The sequence below is a fragment of the Candoia aspera genome, chromosome 5 (assembly GCF_035149785.1).
Source record: "Candoia aspera isolate rCanAsp1 chromosome 5, rCanAsp1.hap2, whole genome shotgun sequence".
NCBI classification, from domain to species: Eukaryota; Metazoa; Chordata; class Lepidosauria; order Squamata; family Boidae; genus Candoia; species Candoia aspera.
Window position 1 is genome coordinate 44,299,723 of NC_086157.1, and position 16,990 is coordinate 44,316,712.

The 16,990-nt window shown below is 36.4% G+C and overlaps 1 protein-coding gene across 3 annotated transcripts in view; it reads right to left on the bottom strand.

Moving 5' to 3' along the window:
• Positions 1 to 6,861: 6,861 nt before the first annotated feature.
• MID1 (midline 1) overlaps positions 6,862 to 16,990 on the bottom strand; it is a 204,517-nt gene continuing 194,388 nt past the window's right edge. For all 3 annotated transcript variants that reach the window (XM_063305086.1, XM_063305084.1, XM_063305085.1), the window contains exons 8-10: positions 9,595 to 9,756; positions 8,784 to 8,991; positions 6,862 to 8,131 (exon numbers count right to left, since the gene is read on the bottom strand). In XM_063305086.1, the coding sequence (XP_063161156.1) occupies positions 7,783 to 8,131; positions 8,784 to 8,991; positions 9,595 to 9,756 (719 nt within the window). In that variant the 3' untranslated portion in view covers positions 6,862 to 7,782. The remainder of the gene's footprint in view (positions 8,132 to 8,783; positions 8,992 to 9,594; positions 9,757 to 16,990) is intronic.

Genomic DNA, 16,990 nt, shown 5'->3' on the forward strand with positions numbered 1-16,990 from the left:
GGCATAAAACATGGACGGTTTTATGTCTGTTCCACCAGGATGACATTTTCCTTTTTTGTTATCTGGTGTTATATTTCTTTGATTTTACATTTGTAAGCCACTCAGAGTTGAGAACTATAGAAATATGAATTATAAACAAGCACAGAAGATAGGAAGAAGGTCCATAAATTAGACTGATATTTAAACCACAAGGTCTGCAGCAGTTCAAAGTCAATTGCAAGTTGGAGTTTGTGAGCTGAGTAGAGATTCAGTGAACCATACCATATGTACCTCATTAATTGCAAGCCATTCCTGAGGTTAAGTACAGCTTGCTGTTTCTCTCCATTGCTCTCATCTGTAAAATCTGAGGGCTGGAGTGGTGCAGAGAGTTGGCTCTCTAACCCAAAATCTCACAAATGTAGTATAGTTTTCCTGAAGGTGGGGTGGAAATAATTCTCCTTCCTGGAAGTTTCTGACCTTCTGGTTACTTGCAATATCCTGCTGCAGGCTGCTGCAATGACAGTGTGTCCTGTGTTGAATGTGCAGAATTTTCTTCTCTAAGACATTGAACATTAATTAAACATTTGAAAGCATACTTGAACTGTTTGTGTCAGAACTAATGGTGTGGATTCTCATGTAAATACCCTTACTATGGTTCTGGTTATCTCTCAGCAGTGTTCTTAAAATCGGAATGTTAAGTTTCCTTTATTCTGCTAGCTTTTCAGCCTGTCTTTGCTGATGCCTACCTAACATCAGCTTGGCCTGTTAATTTATAAAGGATTAGATTTCTTGCCATATCATGAAAAAACAGCAAATTCCTATATTATAAGCATAGACACCACACAAAGACAGACTGTGGTCTTCCTGTATTTAGATCTGAGATAATATACATTTTCTCTGTGTGTGAAAGGTCAGTTTAATCTGGAATCTACAAAACTTAACAATAATGCTGATGGCAACCAGAGAAATCTGTACCTCCAGTAAACATGAATGGGAGAAATGGTAGAAAGTACTAAAGCCATATTACAGATGCTAAGAATAGGGCTACAAGATATGGACTTCAAAATACCACAAGACCAGTAGATTGCAGCGAAGAGATCTCCATACAGTATCTCCTTCTTGCCATTTAGCGATTGACCAAATGTTTGCAGCTTGGACCTAGCAGTTCTAGAGCAGGGTTTCTCAACCTTAGCAATTTTAAGATGTATGGACTTCAACTTCCAGAATTCCCTATCCAGCATAGCTGACTGGGGAATTCTGGGAATTGAAGACTACACATCTTAAAGTTGTTAAGGTTGTAAAAACCTTTCTCTAGACAGTTAAAAGCGTGTTGTTTGATTGTCTTCTCATAAATATATTGCTCACTTATCCATGTCCCTTCGATCCTCTGGCTTCAGCTCCTGACAGAACCAATTATTTTTTTCAACCATGTACAGTAAGTGTAGTGGTTCCCGTCACACATCAAACTGATACACACAGCAGCATCACAAAACTAACACAGAAATTCCCAGACTGTATGCATACATTATACTAAGCCATAATTGGAGTAGGATGGTATGATTTTGGTTTATCGTTTTGTGAATGAAACCATTTAAAAATCATGGTTTAGCATAATGGGTTAATCCAGTCTGTATGTATAATAGTTTCAGGAAATTTTTACTATGCGTTATATCAGGCAATATTTGATGTGTATATTTTATTTTGCCACACTTTTTCTGTGGTTGCATTGATTTATTCAGTTTTTTTTAACTTTTTCAACTTAATAAGGTACATGATTCTCCCTTATTTTAAGTTAAAAGCAACTTTGTTATGTAGGTTAGGCTAAAATTCAGTGAATTATTCAGGCTTCATGATTGAGTGGAGATTTGAATCTGAGCTTCTCTGTTCTAATCACACATTTTAACAGGATGGGAAATATATAGCCCTCCAAAGATTTTGGCACACAACTCTCATCATCCTTAACCACTGCATACTGGCTGAAGAAAAATGGAACACTCAAGGAGTGTAAGTTCTCCCGCTCATGCTGAAGAAAATGTAAGGCACTGAACCTCACATCAAAGTGTCTATAACCCTTTATTTGAGTGAAGTGACTGGACAAACATTACACAGCTGTACAATTATGGTTGTTTCCCACAAATTGGAAGCAGTAGCTTCTAGAATTTGACAGTTCATTTGGAGCGCTTTAGGCCATAACCTACAAAGTTTCATTCATTCACACATAGACCATCCAATTGCTGATATCTTGCAAATTTTGCCATGCGAAGTGGGAGGGAAAGAGCAGGGAACAGGCTGCTGAGAATTTGATTACCTTCTCTCCGTGGCATTTTGTATGGATATGTTGTTTGGGATATAATCATGAAGTAACCTTTCGTCACACCACTGAGGATGTTTTTCTGCTGTTCTACGAAACTACCATGCAGTATTCATGGCTACAAACAGTTGGGACATTGCACTGGCCCTTCTCAAAAGCAAAATAGATTTCTTTAATGAACGGAACTGACATAAGGCCATGCAAATTGAGGACAAATCTGTAGCTACTTCCAAATTAGTGTGTCAAAAAACTCTGTTACTTAAACAGATAAGCACTACCTTTTTAAGTCTCTTTACCTAGTGACATACGTAGACATATAGATAGATATTACAGAGTTATTTATTTTTTATGTTCTAAAATATGCACACAGTAATTAACTAGAAATTAATTCTCACCTGAAGCCAAAGTATTCTTCTGCAACTATTCCAAGGTTTTTTTAATTGGGTAAGACAGATATTAAACAACCTTTGCTGAATGTGTTTCAAAGTTTTCGCTAAACCTGGCTTTGACCTTCACTGAGTTTTCTTTCAACATCTGTGACAATGACAGCAGAAGAAAAGCCAAACAAAGCAAATCCTGATTGCTTTGGACCAACTCCTGAACAAAAGCAGTAGGAAATAAACAAGTAAGCCCATTTTTAATGTGCTTTTATGCTGCTGTAAGTATGGTCATAAATGCAATGCTTCTTCAAAGTCCCTTTTAGGAAATAATCATGTCTTCATCCAAATAAGTTTGCATAGAAAAGGGGAAGATGTTAGGGCTAATTTATAGGAACATATAAGGAAGCAATGACAGCCAATTCAGTAGTCCATGTTGATGTCAAAATTTTGAGCCAACTGGAGCAGAAGTCAGATGGATCTTTCAGTTTCACAGCTCCACACTGTTTTAAAGTTTATTTAAATAAAAAACAGATGGAAAGAGCTAGGAGGCAAGAAAAAAAACTTATTTCAGACAAGATGATGTGACAGAGCACAGCAAAATTGATATAAATGTATGTGAAATGTGTGTGAATGTGTGTTTTAAAAAGAATGTTTGAGAAATAGGTGGAAACCATTGGTAGATATTAGGTTAATTTGTAGTAGATAGTCAGATAACCACAGCATGTCTTCCCCCTTTAAATTAGACTGATTAAGAGTTATCCCAGATCCTTGGCTGACCACATGTCATCCCTCTGTGGAAGGATGCATACAGAAGGCCCCAGGTTGTATCTTAAGCAACTTTATCTAGACTAGAACCTTTCTCTTTCTGCCGAAGAGAGATATCTACAAAAGTTTAAAAAGTCAAGATAGCAGTCGTGACCACAATCAAAGCCACCACACTGCACTTTTTTACCACTTTCCCAGCTGTAATTACCGTGCCCCCAAAAAGGGAAGGCTCATTGCCCTGAGTGCTTGTGCTTGTATTTCACGCTAAACAAAGGAGAAGTTTTCAGCCCAGCCAGTCAATTTCTGGTTCAATACATTGTGTGATCCCAATAAATTAAACTGAGTAAATCATAGTTCAGTCCTGAATAAGCAAGTCATGTAAATAATGTGTGGAAATAGTAGAAGAGATCCTCTGACCAGGTCTACTGGTTTACTGTATCTTAATCCATAGTATATGTACCTGTGAGGCACTATTTTAAATCTGTGGAGCTCAGTTGTATATTGAAAAAGAAAAAAGAAAAAGACTGGTTATTCCTGGCTACAGAAAATATGTTAAACTCTCATAATGAACTAGCCACTATTCTTAAATCAGAAATAGTTATTTAAGATTACAGCTTGCTGATCACCATGGCTTCCTTACTAAGTGTGTAGAGCTCCTTATCAGTACTTGTTTCCTGAATAGCTCTTAGCTACACTTTTGCCTTGAGTTCATGTAAAACAAAACAAAACAAAACAAAAGTCAGCAAGAAATTAACCAGTACCTGCCAGACAGCACTGGTAGACAAGTGCTAGTTTTTATGTTGCAGCATGGCGTCTGCTTCAGCTGGACTGTTGACCTCATTGGAATGACACTGAACAAGATTAGTAGCTTGGGCCTAGTCCCTGTTTACAGTGCAGGTTAATCAAAACTAATGGATTTGAAGCAGGACTCTTTAGATAAGAGAGATGGAACTGAAGCCCTGGAGGGATATGTGTACATTATCCTACTAGTTTTGTTCAGTTTAGGATTTCAAACTGGTCCCCAGGCATTGATTTAGGGAGGAAAGTAATAGAGGGATTCATCAGTGCTGACTGGCTTATGACAGAGATATCAAGATACTGGGAATATACAAGTTTCCACCTGCTACATAATTGTAAGCTGTCTTTCACAGCCCTTCAGTGCAGTTTGTTCCCTCACAAAGTGATCTCTCTCTTACCAAGACATATTAATATCACTGTCATTTACATGACAGGAACAAAGAACTGAAAGACATTCCTGAAGGATATTAAAAATTATCCCTTCTCAGGTATGTGGTAAGGTGAATAAATACACACTCATCTCCTCTACCCATTATTAAAGAAATGACAGTAGAGAAACTTGGGCAAACCTTAACAAACACATTGCTTTAAAAAGGGGTTTTGTGTGTCTGACTCAAAAAGAAAATCATGGTTCTGTGCAGTGCTAATTGGAGCTTGAAGGTCATGCTAAAAGCCATAGGCCACCTGATTAAAACAGGAGAGCGCTAACCTAATGATCAGCTCTGAAGAGTGGCTCAGATTTAAAGAAGGATTATAGCCAGCCTACTTCGTTCCTCACTGTTAAAATTCTTCTGAGAAGCCACAAACATGGAGAAATAGTTAAATTTCTAAAAGCATTAGCTTTTAAATATAGAAAACAGACATTCTTGAGGAAAAAACCCTCCCAGCATTTTGATTATCAGAGTATGCTGCATCTTATTAGACATTACTTTCAGGTAGGCAGTCCTTGGGCAGTGAAAAGTCTACTAAACACGGGCCTAAAACATCCACTGCCATTCTTCCCCTGCCCCTTCATCTGAAAAAGGTTCATTGGGGGATTACTGAGCCTAAATGATTCAACCTCTTCAGACTGACAATCTAAAACATTTTACATAAAAGGAAAAGGGCTTGCGGGTAAGGAGAAAATAAGTTTCTAGTTCTTACAAGTAAAGTACATTTGTGAGTTTGTTGTTTTGTTAGAAAGCACAATGCGGGCTTCCTACAGCTGTTCCTTTTCTTGGCCAACAGTGAGCTATAGCAGTGTTTTTCAAGCTTGGCAAGATGTGTGCGTGCTGGCTGAGAGATTCTGGGAGCTGAAGGCCACACATCATAACATTGCCAAGCTTGAAAAACACTGAGCTATAACAAGGGAGAGAGCCAGTTTGGTGTAGTGTGAGACCGTGAGTCCTGCCTTAGGCACAAAGCCAGCTGGTGACCTTGGGCCAGTCACTTTCTCTCAGCCTAGGAAGTAGGCAGTGGCAAATCATTTTTGAAAAACCTCACCAAAAAAACTGCAGGGACTTGTCCAGGCAGTCTCCGAAAATTGGACACGATTGAACAGATTAAAAAAAATAGCAAGGTAAGGGAGAAATGTTGACGTATGCATTATGACATCACAATGCACAGATAAATATTCACCTTCTCCGATAAATATTCACAAGGAGATGATAGAAGAAGGGACTGGATTCCTTAACCAATGGCTGGCTGCCAGGATGTCAGCTTTTATGTGTACATATTCTTGAATTTTTCCTGAATTTGAGCTTAGCTTGGCAAATTATTCTTATGAGCACTTTTGTACAGATAATATTATAATATTTACTTCCTTAAATTAGCAAGCTTTTTAAATAAAGACCAAAAAAGTGAGCGAAGAGTTCAACTTACAGCTAGGTAGCCATTTACCATGAACAACTACAAAGAGGCAGGGACCAGAAACTGTTGGTCAAGTTTTGTTTACTTCTTTAATCTAGGCTAGAAACATTATTTAATGCTCGATTGAGAGGGAAAACAGGAATAATATAGCACTGTAAATAGGCTAGAAATCTAGTCAGAGGTGTTTGCAGGGGTGTGTTAAAATCTGTAAGATGGCAAGCCCCATGTTGCAATGGAAGCCTCATTCCTTTTATATGTGTTGGGGCACACGCACATACAAGAGATGAGGCTTTGATCATGACACCTGTCTGCCATCTTACAGTTTTGACCCCTCGCCTGCTGCAGACACCCATAGATCTATTCAACTTATTTCACTCTTGAACCTGTCATCCATGTTTCATAAATGTACAAAATTATCATAGTTATCCAAAAGGAAGATCATTCTGAAAAAGATTAGACCAAAAAAAGAGTTTACTGCCTCACTGATGGTATTTTTAGTCCTATTATTTTCTATAAATCATTTTGATCTTCCTTTCAGGTAAAATATCTGGTTTTCATTTCAGGCAAATACAATGGATTAATGGTGTATCTTCTTAATGTAAAAGTATTTTCAGTCTTTGTGTGCCGATTTTACAGTTAAGTATTTCCTTTTGGAATTCTTGCTAAAAAAAATCCATGACTTCAAAAACTTGACCTTATAGACCTTGTTACTCAAAAGAAAGAAACAGAGTTTAGGAGAAGAAAATTGAACCCTGGGTCCCACACAATGATACAGTGAAGTACGGCTCTTCCCAGGCACTGTTTACGAAACAGATACCTTTTACTATTTTTATTGATACACCATAACATAACAAAATGCTCATATTTAAACTTAAAAATCAGTTGTACATTGCCTATTCCTAGCACTGCATATGTGGCTGCTTTGTGTACCTTTTCAATGATGTGAATCCATAGCAGTACCACCAGAAATCGACCATCACTTGATCTCAGTGGTACTTTTACCTAAAACACACTTTAGACCTATCTTAGTTATTTCATTCTAGTTGTTGGCTTTCTGAGACCAAAAATAAAACTAAAAAATATTGTACATATTCCTAACTGTGACAGAGGTGAATAATTAGTATATAAGAAAATAGTTATCAATAATATTGGCTGCTGGTTGATTCAGACACTGACTTTATACATTAAAGTATAATTTAATGTGCTCCAAATTGAAGCGGTATTTCATGGAGTGAAGGTGACTGTTAGGAAAGCACCATATGATCAAAATGGAAGAATTAGTATTGTATCCTTCTTTCAAATAATTCCAACTAACTTTCTATTATAAAATAAAAATATTGGAAACATCTAGTAAAACCTTTGTGACACAGCTCTTAATGTGCAAAAACAAGTCATTGTTACGAGGTGCTCAAATGCAAATACCAAATTGGGAGTTCCTATTTTTTTTAATATAAATAATTTATAAATTTTCCTGAAGGAGACTAGATACAAAAGCAATCTGAGAAATTATTAAAGCCATATCTTGCTTTTAATACAAAATGAATAGTAATGTCCAAGGAGATCTTCCTGTTTTGCGCCTTGGATGAAAACAGTTAAAGACGTCTTTTTTGTATGAAATGTATTTCCCTTTGCCAGTCACAGTTCAGTGAAAGTATATGTGAGGTCCATGGACATTCATCACCCATTTTCATCCAGTAATGATCATGGAATCTGTTCAATAGAATCTAAATGATCTGGGATGGGAAGGCCTGTTATTATTGTCAAGCATTTATTCCAGACAGTGAATGTTGGGCACACAGGCTGTGAAAATGTAATGTCAAAAGTGTAAAGATGTAGAGAGTTCAAAGCATCATAAAAGGCCAAGGAGCCATTGTCATAGTCTAGCAAAATGCCAACACGGCGAAGATGGGGCGCGGGCTCTATTGGAATTTCTTTGCTGTTATGTCTCACCACCCATGTATTGTTACAACGACAAAGAACCCAAGAGGCAGAATTCTTTCCAATCCACTCATGTTTTGGTGCAGACTTATAAGAAATACCAATGGCATACCTGCAAAAAAAAAAAAAGGTTTGAAAAACTACATACTTCATGTCACATATTTTCTGTATTTCTGAAGCAATACGTTTTTTAAAAATTGCTTTTGCATTCCAAAAAAGTCAATGCATGCTTAGTTAATGTTCTTCCTTATACTGTGAGAGGCAGGTCATGGAAATCTTATTGCCCTAAATTTCTTTGCTATAAGAATAGCCATGTTTTAACAGTCAAAATGAACAGGGCCTGGCTTACATATGTTAAAAAAAATGCTTATTAGTGGAGAAAAAATACTAGTGGAATATTTGTTCTCTAATTTAGTTCTTCATTCTCCTAGTTCTGGTTTGGTCTGTGGAATGGCCAGACGAATACCACAAAATAAAAGGCTGTGAATCCAGTCTAGAATTGTCTCCGCCCGGGAACTGTGATTCTATTTCTGATCCAGCAGCACTGCAAAACCGGTCTCGTCCAGTCTGATTTAAGCTACAAAGCCATTGGTATAATGTGAACTGTAGCTGCCTTTATGTATATTGTTACAAACCAAAAAAACCAGATTAAAGTTGTAATTTTATGTCAATTTCTTTGCATTGGTTAAAGTGAACAAATCCAAAGTGTTATTAACCATTTAGTAAAAGAAAGTATGTATTCTTGTATGGGTTGACCCACCTACCATGTACTTCCACTGATAACCACCTCCCAGTAATGACGTCCACTGTCAATAAACACATTGCCAGCCACCCCATAGCTCCCTTGGCTGGTAAAACGCTCAGGGGTGTGGCTCTTCTTAGAAGAGGTTTCATCCCGCTCCACGGTCAAGTTATCATGAGACACTTTTAGCTTTCTATGAGCAGACTTGGCATCCAGTTTGAATGGTTGGCCTTGAATATGAACAAGATAACAGTTTTAGAATGAAGCCTGTTTCAGTATGCATAAGAAAGACATTTAATTTCTATTGATGCAGTCCCTAGGTACACTATTTGATAGTCTCCCCAGAGCCCCCTGCCCCCACCGAACCATTTTAATTTATTCAATGGTCCTGCTATGTTTTTCAGTTGCCTTGTTTTCTCAGCAGTTGCTTCGTATTATTTTGAACTTTGTAAGGTTAAACCTTGAGTGTCTGTGCTAGATAAGCAGGATATAAATATCTTAATAAATACATAAATACAAATTAGCATGGAATGGAGACTTTTAGAAAACAAAAGTAAATAGTACTCTCTTCAGTGTGTTTTCTTTCCTTCCCTAAACTGTACTTAGTGTTTCAGAGTTTAAAGAAGCTTCCATGAATGATAATAATAAGTTGTTGGGCTGAAAGACTTTAGCAAACATTTCTGCTGAATGGAATAAGTGTCCTACAATTGAGGAGAGCACTAAAATGTGAGAGAGGTCTACGCCCTATCTCTGTGTTTTTCAAGTTTCCAACTGAGTCAAATCAAGATGAGAGGAAAAGAAAACGCATTCAGGATGGATGTAAAACCACTCACTGTTTGTCTTCAGCTTCCCAGGTTCACTGTTGCGGCTGCCAGCCTGATTAATGGCCTTAACAACAAAGATGTACTTGGTGCCACTCTGCAGGCCGTGCACTGTGTAGTGGTTTTGTTTTATATTTGGAACAATCATCCAGCTGTCGGCTGAATTACACAGACCTGTATTTCAAATCAAAAGCATTAGTCATTTTATGAAGCATGCTTTCAAATGCACCTGAATAAGAAGGTGACCCTGAAGCTGTTCAAGAATTCAAAAGAGTGGAAGTCTTTTGCTTTTCTTTGAATGGTTAAGTGTCTGGCCCATCAACACCAATTTTCCCACTGACTCTGAGATGCAATCCACACTCCAACCCAAGAACAAAGAAAACCTGAAGTGAAATAGCAAATCTGTACTGGGTGCATCCACATGTAATTTACTATTCTAACAAGACGAGAACTAAGCTGGAGGTATATAATTATATAAAAGGCTCCCACAAGAGACATGTGAGGGAGGGGGGAGGATGGACCTATGGGATGGACCCATGGCTCCTCCTGCCACAAAAAGCTAGGAATTTAAAAAATGGTATAAAGTTTTAGGTGGTTTTTGTAACTTAATCAGATAAGTTGTCTTAAATGTTTTGGGAAAGTGGTTTCAGTACTGCCTTCTGTTTTTCTGTTAATTGAAACTCTTATGGGAAAGTTAACAACTTCCAAATTCCCTTCAACAGTATAATTATACAGGGACATTACAGTGTTTCCATATCTTTTGTAGGGCATTACAACCTATAGGATATAGGATGGGCCTTGGAAGTCTGTACTACTGTGATGGTAGACAAAATTTGGGATCCTTTTCAGTTTTATTCACCATGGGCCTTTAAGCAGAAATAACATCTGTAAAGTAATGCTGATGTAACTGAATTCATATTTCTGATGTTAAAAAGAACTGCATTACAGCAAGGACATGAGAGCGAGTTTGGTGTAGTGGTTAAAGCTAGAAACCGGGAGACCGTGAGTTCTAGTCCTGCCTTAGGCACAAAGCCAGTTGGGTGACCTTGGGCCAGTCGCTCTCTCTCAGCCCTAGGAAGGAGGCCATGGCAAACCACTTCCGAAAAACCTTGCCAAGAAAACTGCAAGGACGTGTTGAGGCAGTCTCCAAGAATCGGACACAACTGAATGGATTAAAAAAAAAAAAAGCAAGGACAGTAATTACCACATGTGGTACATTATGACTTTTAAAGACTGTATAAGTACAAATTAAATATGAGTGCAGTGGCTGTAATGAGCTACTGTATATCAGGCAGCATTTGTGAAAACCTGGAATGGGAAGACAATCTGGAGGTAATCCTTCATTTAAGTTTTTTTACACAGGATTTTCTTGCTGCTGAATTTCCAAAAATAGATGGGGAAGGGGACACAATTATTGGCAATTTTAACCAATAAAAACCAAGTAATAATTTTAACTATTTAAAACACAAAGCTTATACATATTAAGATATAATTCTTAAGAATCCACAGTTGTCAAGCTCTTTATTAAACTTATGATGCTTTTTTCTCCTATGAGGTTGAAAATAAAAATAAATAAAGTTTATCTGTATGTGTTTACTGTATTTGATATTTTCATGTTGTTTAATCATATACATTATATTAATTCTGTTTTTCAAATATTTTAACATACAGTTGGTAATGCACTACTACCGGGGATCAGGAGGTGGGCTGAGTCCATACATTGGTTATGTTGACTTGCGATTGATGGGTCTGTTTTTACTCTGGTTATTGTTTCTCTCTCTCTCTTTCTCTTTGTCTCTCTCTCTGTGGTTTCTTCTGTTTTATACACACACACACACACACACACACACACACACACACAGTTAGCTACCCAGAGTCATGAATTTGAGATGGGTGGCCATATAAATTGAAATAAATAAATACATAAATAATTCGAACTGTCTATACCATAGCAAAACATCCTGAAGATGAGGCACTCTGAAGAAATGTTTATCTGGCCAAGAGTCTATCTAACTTTTCCAGAGTTTTTAAACAAATATTTTCCACACCAGAGGGATTTCTGAGTAGTTTTCTAAAGGGGATAACAAATAAATATTACATGGAAATGGTAAAACCAGATGGAATTTGCAGGATGTACTCAAGTTTCCTGCAGAACTCATCCACATGTTGAGGTTTAGAAACATATTAATTAATTATTAATGAAATAATATTAATTTTTAATGAAACAATTGGACCCTAATTAAAGACTAGTCCAAATACCCATAGAGTTTTCCATTCCTAGTCAGGGGAGATGGAGCTCAATATGTAGATTGGATTCTTTCCCTTTCCTTACATAGTCCAAAGGAGGTTGTTGTGTGAGTGTGTAATTGCAGCAACCTATTTTGGCTATAATTCCTTGGTAATGAATTCATAAATCCATGTAATTAGATTTTTGAAGAGCCACTGGCACTAAGTAGTAATAGGCTGGCCACCTATGATGTATTTGCATAAAGTAAGCGTAATGGTAATATGAGTATAGGAAATCATTGTGACTGAATGAGCCTTAAATCTGTGCTTAATTAGGGAGACAGAGCCGTAGTTCAAATGCAGCTGCCAGATGAGTTCACAGGCACTAAAAGGCTTTCTACCAAGATTCCAGATTTCAAAGCTTTCAACAAATTGTAAAAATCTTCTCTTCTTCAAGGTATTTCAGGCTGTTGTAGCCAGATGAGCCCTTCTGCATATAGTTGCAAAGGAAGGAATTGTCTGAATTTATCCATAAGGAATCAATCAGTAATCCCTTTAAAGTAAAGGGGAAAAAAAACACTTTTACTAAAAACTGAGTTAAATCCTAACCCTAACGTATTCATCTGAAATAAAAAAAAAATCAGCATTTTAAAATTACTACTTAACCAAGTGTTTCTCCACTTGGACAACCTGACGATGTCTGGACTTCAACTCCCAGAATTCCCCAGCCAGCTGGCTGGGGTATTCTGGGAGTTGAAGTCCAGACATCATCAAGTTGTCAAGTTTGAGAAACACTGATTTAATCTATAGGTAATGAATACTGATCTAATATGAGAATTTAGAGGAAAAGTTGTAAGAAGCAAATTCTAGAACATTTCAACAGCCCAAGTTGTGTATGTAGTCATGTGTCAACTAAAATGTTGCTTCTAGAGAATAAATATGTAGTCATTGAATATCAGAGAACAGCTACTTCTTCACTAATGCATTTGCTGACACTGATGAACTTCTCAGTTTATTTCAAAAAGGTCATGACCCCTCTCAATTTATGATGAATATTTTCTCTCAACCTCCTGCTTATCTAATACTATGCTAAACACTAAATGTCAAAATAAGTAAAGAATATGCACCATTGTTCACAGGTACTAAGAGGACAAATTTGCAATGACATCTCTGTAACACCCACACAGAAAAATAGTTGTCTTTCTGATACATGTGATATATAGCCTATATATCACATGTATCAAACCAGATCTAAACCCAATTAATTAATCCTAATTAATTCATTTAAATTTTATTTTTATTCCTGCATGCTACAGTAGAAAATAGCAGAACAAAGATCATGATTAGAACAGGTTGGTCTGATTCTAGAAACAGCTCAGTATTTTAAAAAAATTCTACAGCAAAATATCAACACTGGGTCTTCCAGGTGTTTTAAAGCATAATATGCACAAGCACTCAGGACTGAAGTCCAAACCATCAAGAGAGCACTAAGTTGCCTACCCAAAAAAGAAAGGGAAATTGGCACCACATACTCACACACTAATGCAACTATAGACAACAGAAGCTATTCGTCACACCATACTTTGCACACTTCACACTGTGATATGATGATACTGTAAAATTACCAGCCTATCTCAACCACATCATACAATATATATTTGCCTCCTTCACAGCCCATTAAGGCAAAATATTTCATGCTGATTCATTATGAAGCTTTACTTCATTAAGACTGGAATGACATCCTCAGCTCTTTTTCCCACAATATAGAGGCTTTGTTTCAAGCTTCTCTTCAGGGTTTTGCAGCTGAAGTATTGTATTTACCACACAGTGTGCTTTCCATCAGCAAAATGCTATGCAGAAAGTGGGTCAAAGAAAGTGAAGCCCAGTTTACTAGCAATTAGCTTTTCTTGCCTGCTAGTGATTAATCTAAGAAACTCAACTTCTTTCGCAGCCGTTCCACTTTATTGTCTTACTCTAGTTCCTCTTTAAGACTCTTAACTTTACATCTAGGCTTGCTACAAAATTCAGGTTTCTAAGAAATATTTCTATTAGCTTCTGTGTTACTGTTTTTGCCCAGTTTCAATGGATATTAGAATATAGATGATGTAACTTAAGTAGTATCTAGAACAGTGTTTCTCAACCTTGAAAATTTTCAGATGTGTGGACTTCAATTCCCAGAATTCCCCAGCCAGCTTTGAGTCCACACATCTTAAAATTGCCAGGGTTGAGAAACACTGATCTAGAAGATTCAGGAAACATTTGATTTTCAATTTTTAATGTCAGGAAACATTTTAAACCACTATTTAATATACAATTAATTACTATATTAATTCTAATATCTTAATTATTAAACCATTCAACAAGAATATGAGCTAAGCAAGTTAATGTAATCCCTTTCCACCAATAAGTAATGTGTTTGTTTTATATTTGGAAATACAGTGATTAAAATACAGTAGGGCATACATTGAAAGTTAGGTTAAAACTTGATGCTAAACCTAAACCAAACCAGGGTGAATAAAAACTGAGTATTTAAAAAAAAAATCACAATTTTTGTTTTGTTTAAACTATAAATACTAAATGCTAAGCAATGTGAAAGATAGATAAATACATGGGGTTAAACCTAGGATAGATTTCTGCTTAGCTACTGTATAGTAACTCCATTTTCCCTATAAACAAGGAAGTCGCTTACTCACAGGTAGAAGGTTAAGGTACCCCTGCAGGTGCCAGAAGTGGCTAACATTAGGACCAAGCACTAACTGCTGCTATTGCGGATAGAACAATTTCTCGAAAACTAAGGGCTAACTGCCCTAACAACAAATAGAAGACTTCCTGGTTTCTTGGTAGCACAGGAATGGATGAAATTGACTAGATGTTTGTTATAGCCAATGCAGTTCCTTTCTCTGTATTTCCTAGTATTTGAACCATCTGTATAAGCTTGTTTGACCATGTGCTTGGGATCTTGCCCAAGGAAACATTGCCAAACATGCTCTTTGTGTGCTTGACCAGACTCTGCATATTCTTCATATAGGTATTAGAGGTTTCACAAATTATGTCTTGATTGAATAGAGGGATGAACCAGAACTTCACCACTTAGGTGACTAAGAAGGAGAAGAGTGCTGAGGAACTCAAGATGTTTTCTGCAACAGCAACAGCTAGGTCAGTCTTGCTACCTTAGTGCCCCCCAGTTATGTTGGAGAGCATCAGGTTGGGAAAAGTTGAATTACTTAATATTGAGTAATTTAGATTCTAGATCGAGAATTCAATTTAAACCCTAAATTTAAATAAAGTTTCAACAAAATGTACTGAGTTAGTAACTGAAGAGCCAGTATGATCATTTCTCAAATATAAGAAGAGTATTCTTAATTTACAAAGAATATACATTTCACAATTAATTAGAAGATAGTACTTTTAATATCATGGATATTTCATTTTTATTTGCTATTTAAAATGAAGGATATGAGGCTGGCAAACTGAAATAAAACAGGAAAAAGAAACACTTAAAAAGAACAAAAACAAAATTCAAATTTATCCATTCTACAGTTTCAATAAGTGTTATAACAAACAAAACATCCAAGATATATATTGTGGAATTAAGAGATGCAAACTTTGGTTGGAAGAACAAAACAAAACTGAAAAGAATATCCACTTCAGTAGTCAGACATGCACCAATTTTTGGAAATATACTTAAGAAATTTGATATAAATCAAGGATTGAAATCAGATTTTTCTCATTGACTCATTATCTTTATTTACTGTAAAAAAAATCTACAATACCCTAATCAAGCAGAAAACAATGCCCTAATCAAGGAACTACCAAGGAGAAAATCACAGTTCCACCAACACTGGCAGGGAAAGCTACTGTATATAAATAAAGAGCAAACCCCACACTCACTCACACTGATGATGTTATGTAGTTGGGTAATGAAACGTCTGCACTCCCCAGTGTACATAGCGTTCCCTATTTTTACCCACAGCTCTGTGAGGTTGTTGAACTGAAAGAGAATGATTGGCTCAAAAATCACTGAAGGAAGGTTACATGAGTTTTTTAAAAAAATGCAAATGAGTGAAAATAAAAATAAAAAATAAACGTTTTAATCTTTAAAATTAAGTAATATTCTGTCATGAGTAAAGAGCATGGTGGAAAAAAAATCATTAAACAATTTAGAATATTGGGAAGTGTAACTTTCTCGGTGAATCACTGATGATACCAAGTTGTAATGAGTTTAAATTGATCCATGATAAAGTAAACAGACTCATGGAAAGATATTAATTATGAACATGAGATCAAACTGAATCAACTTCCCCAAAGGATTTCTATTGCTAAATTTATTTGATGTATCATTAATACACTGGTAGAAATATTTTCATAATCCTGTATACATTAGCAGCAACGTATAGCATGTTGATATGACTGCATAAACTCTTGAGCTAACTTCTTAAAAGTTTGAACTTCATGATACTGCTTCTTTGAATATGTTCCAGATGAAGCTGTCTGCCAACTTAAGGAAAGTGAAAAACTGAACCAAGTTTTATGATGTTTACAAATAAAGTTGAATTAATAGCTCTTAAAACATTCCCTTTTCAGACACAGTTGCTTCACAGATATAATGAAAATCATAACATGGATTCTCCACAACTCTCTCATCTTGCTTTTGCTGCCTCTTTTCTCATTTTGCTATGCATTATAACATGATGTATCAATTTCTTGCACTGTTATGCCTATAGCCTTCAGAAGTTGGGCCTTCAGAAATTGGGGATTCCTTTTTTCTTTTAAATTCCTTTTAGAGAAATTAGGGAAGTAGAGGAATTCCTTTTTTTTTAATCAAATGAGCATAACATCACTGTACTCAGCCCTTACATGCCATGTCTCCTGCAAATAACTATCATACTAGATTAGTATTTCATTGTTAAAAGCTGTTTAATTACACTTTTATCTTGTTAAAGCAATACCCACTTGGCCTCTGATCTCTGCTTGCACACAAAATCACTTTAGTGAAAATTAAAAGACTAATCCTGAAAGCTCCCCATGGATCTCTTCGATCAGCGTTTCTCAACCTTGGCAATTTTAAGATGTGTGGACGTGAACTCCCAGAATTCCCCAGCCAGCCATGCTCGCTAGGAAATTCTGGGAGTTCACGTCCACACATCTTAAAATTGCCAAGGTTGAGAAACACTATCTTAGA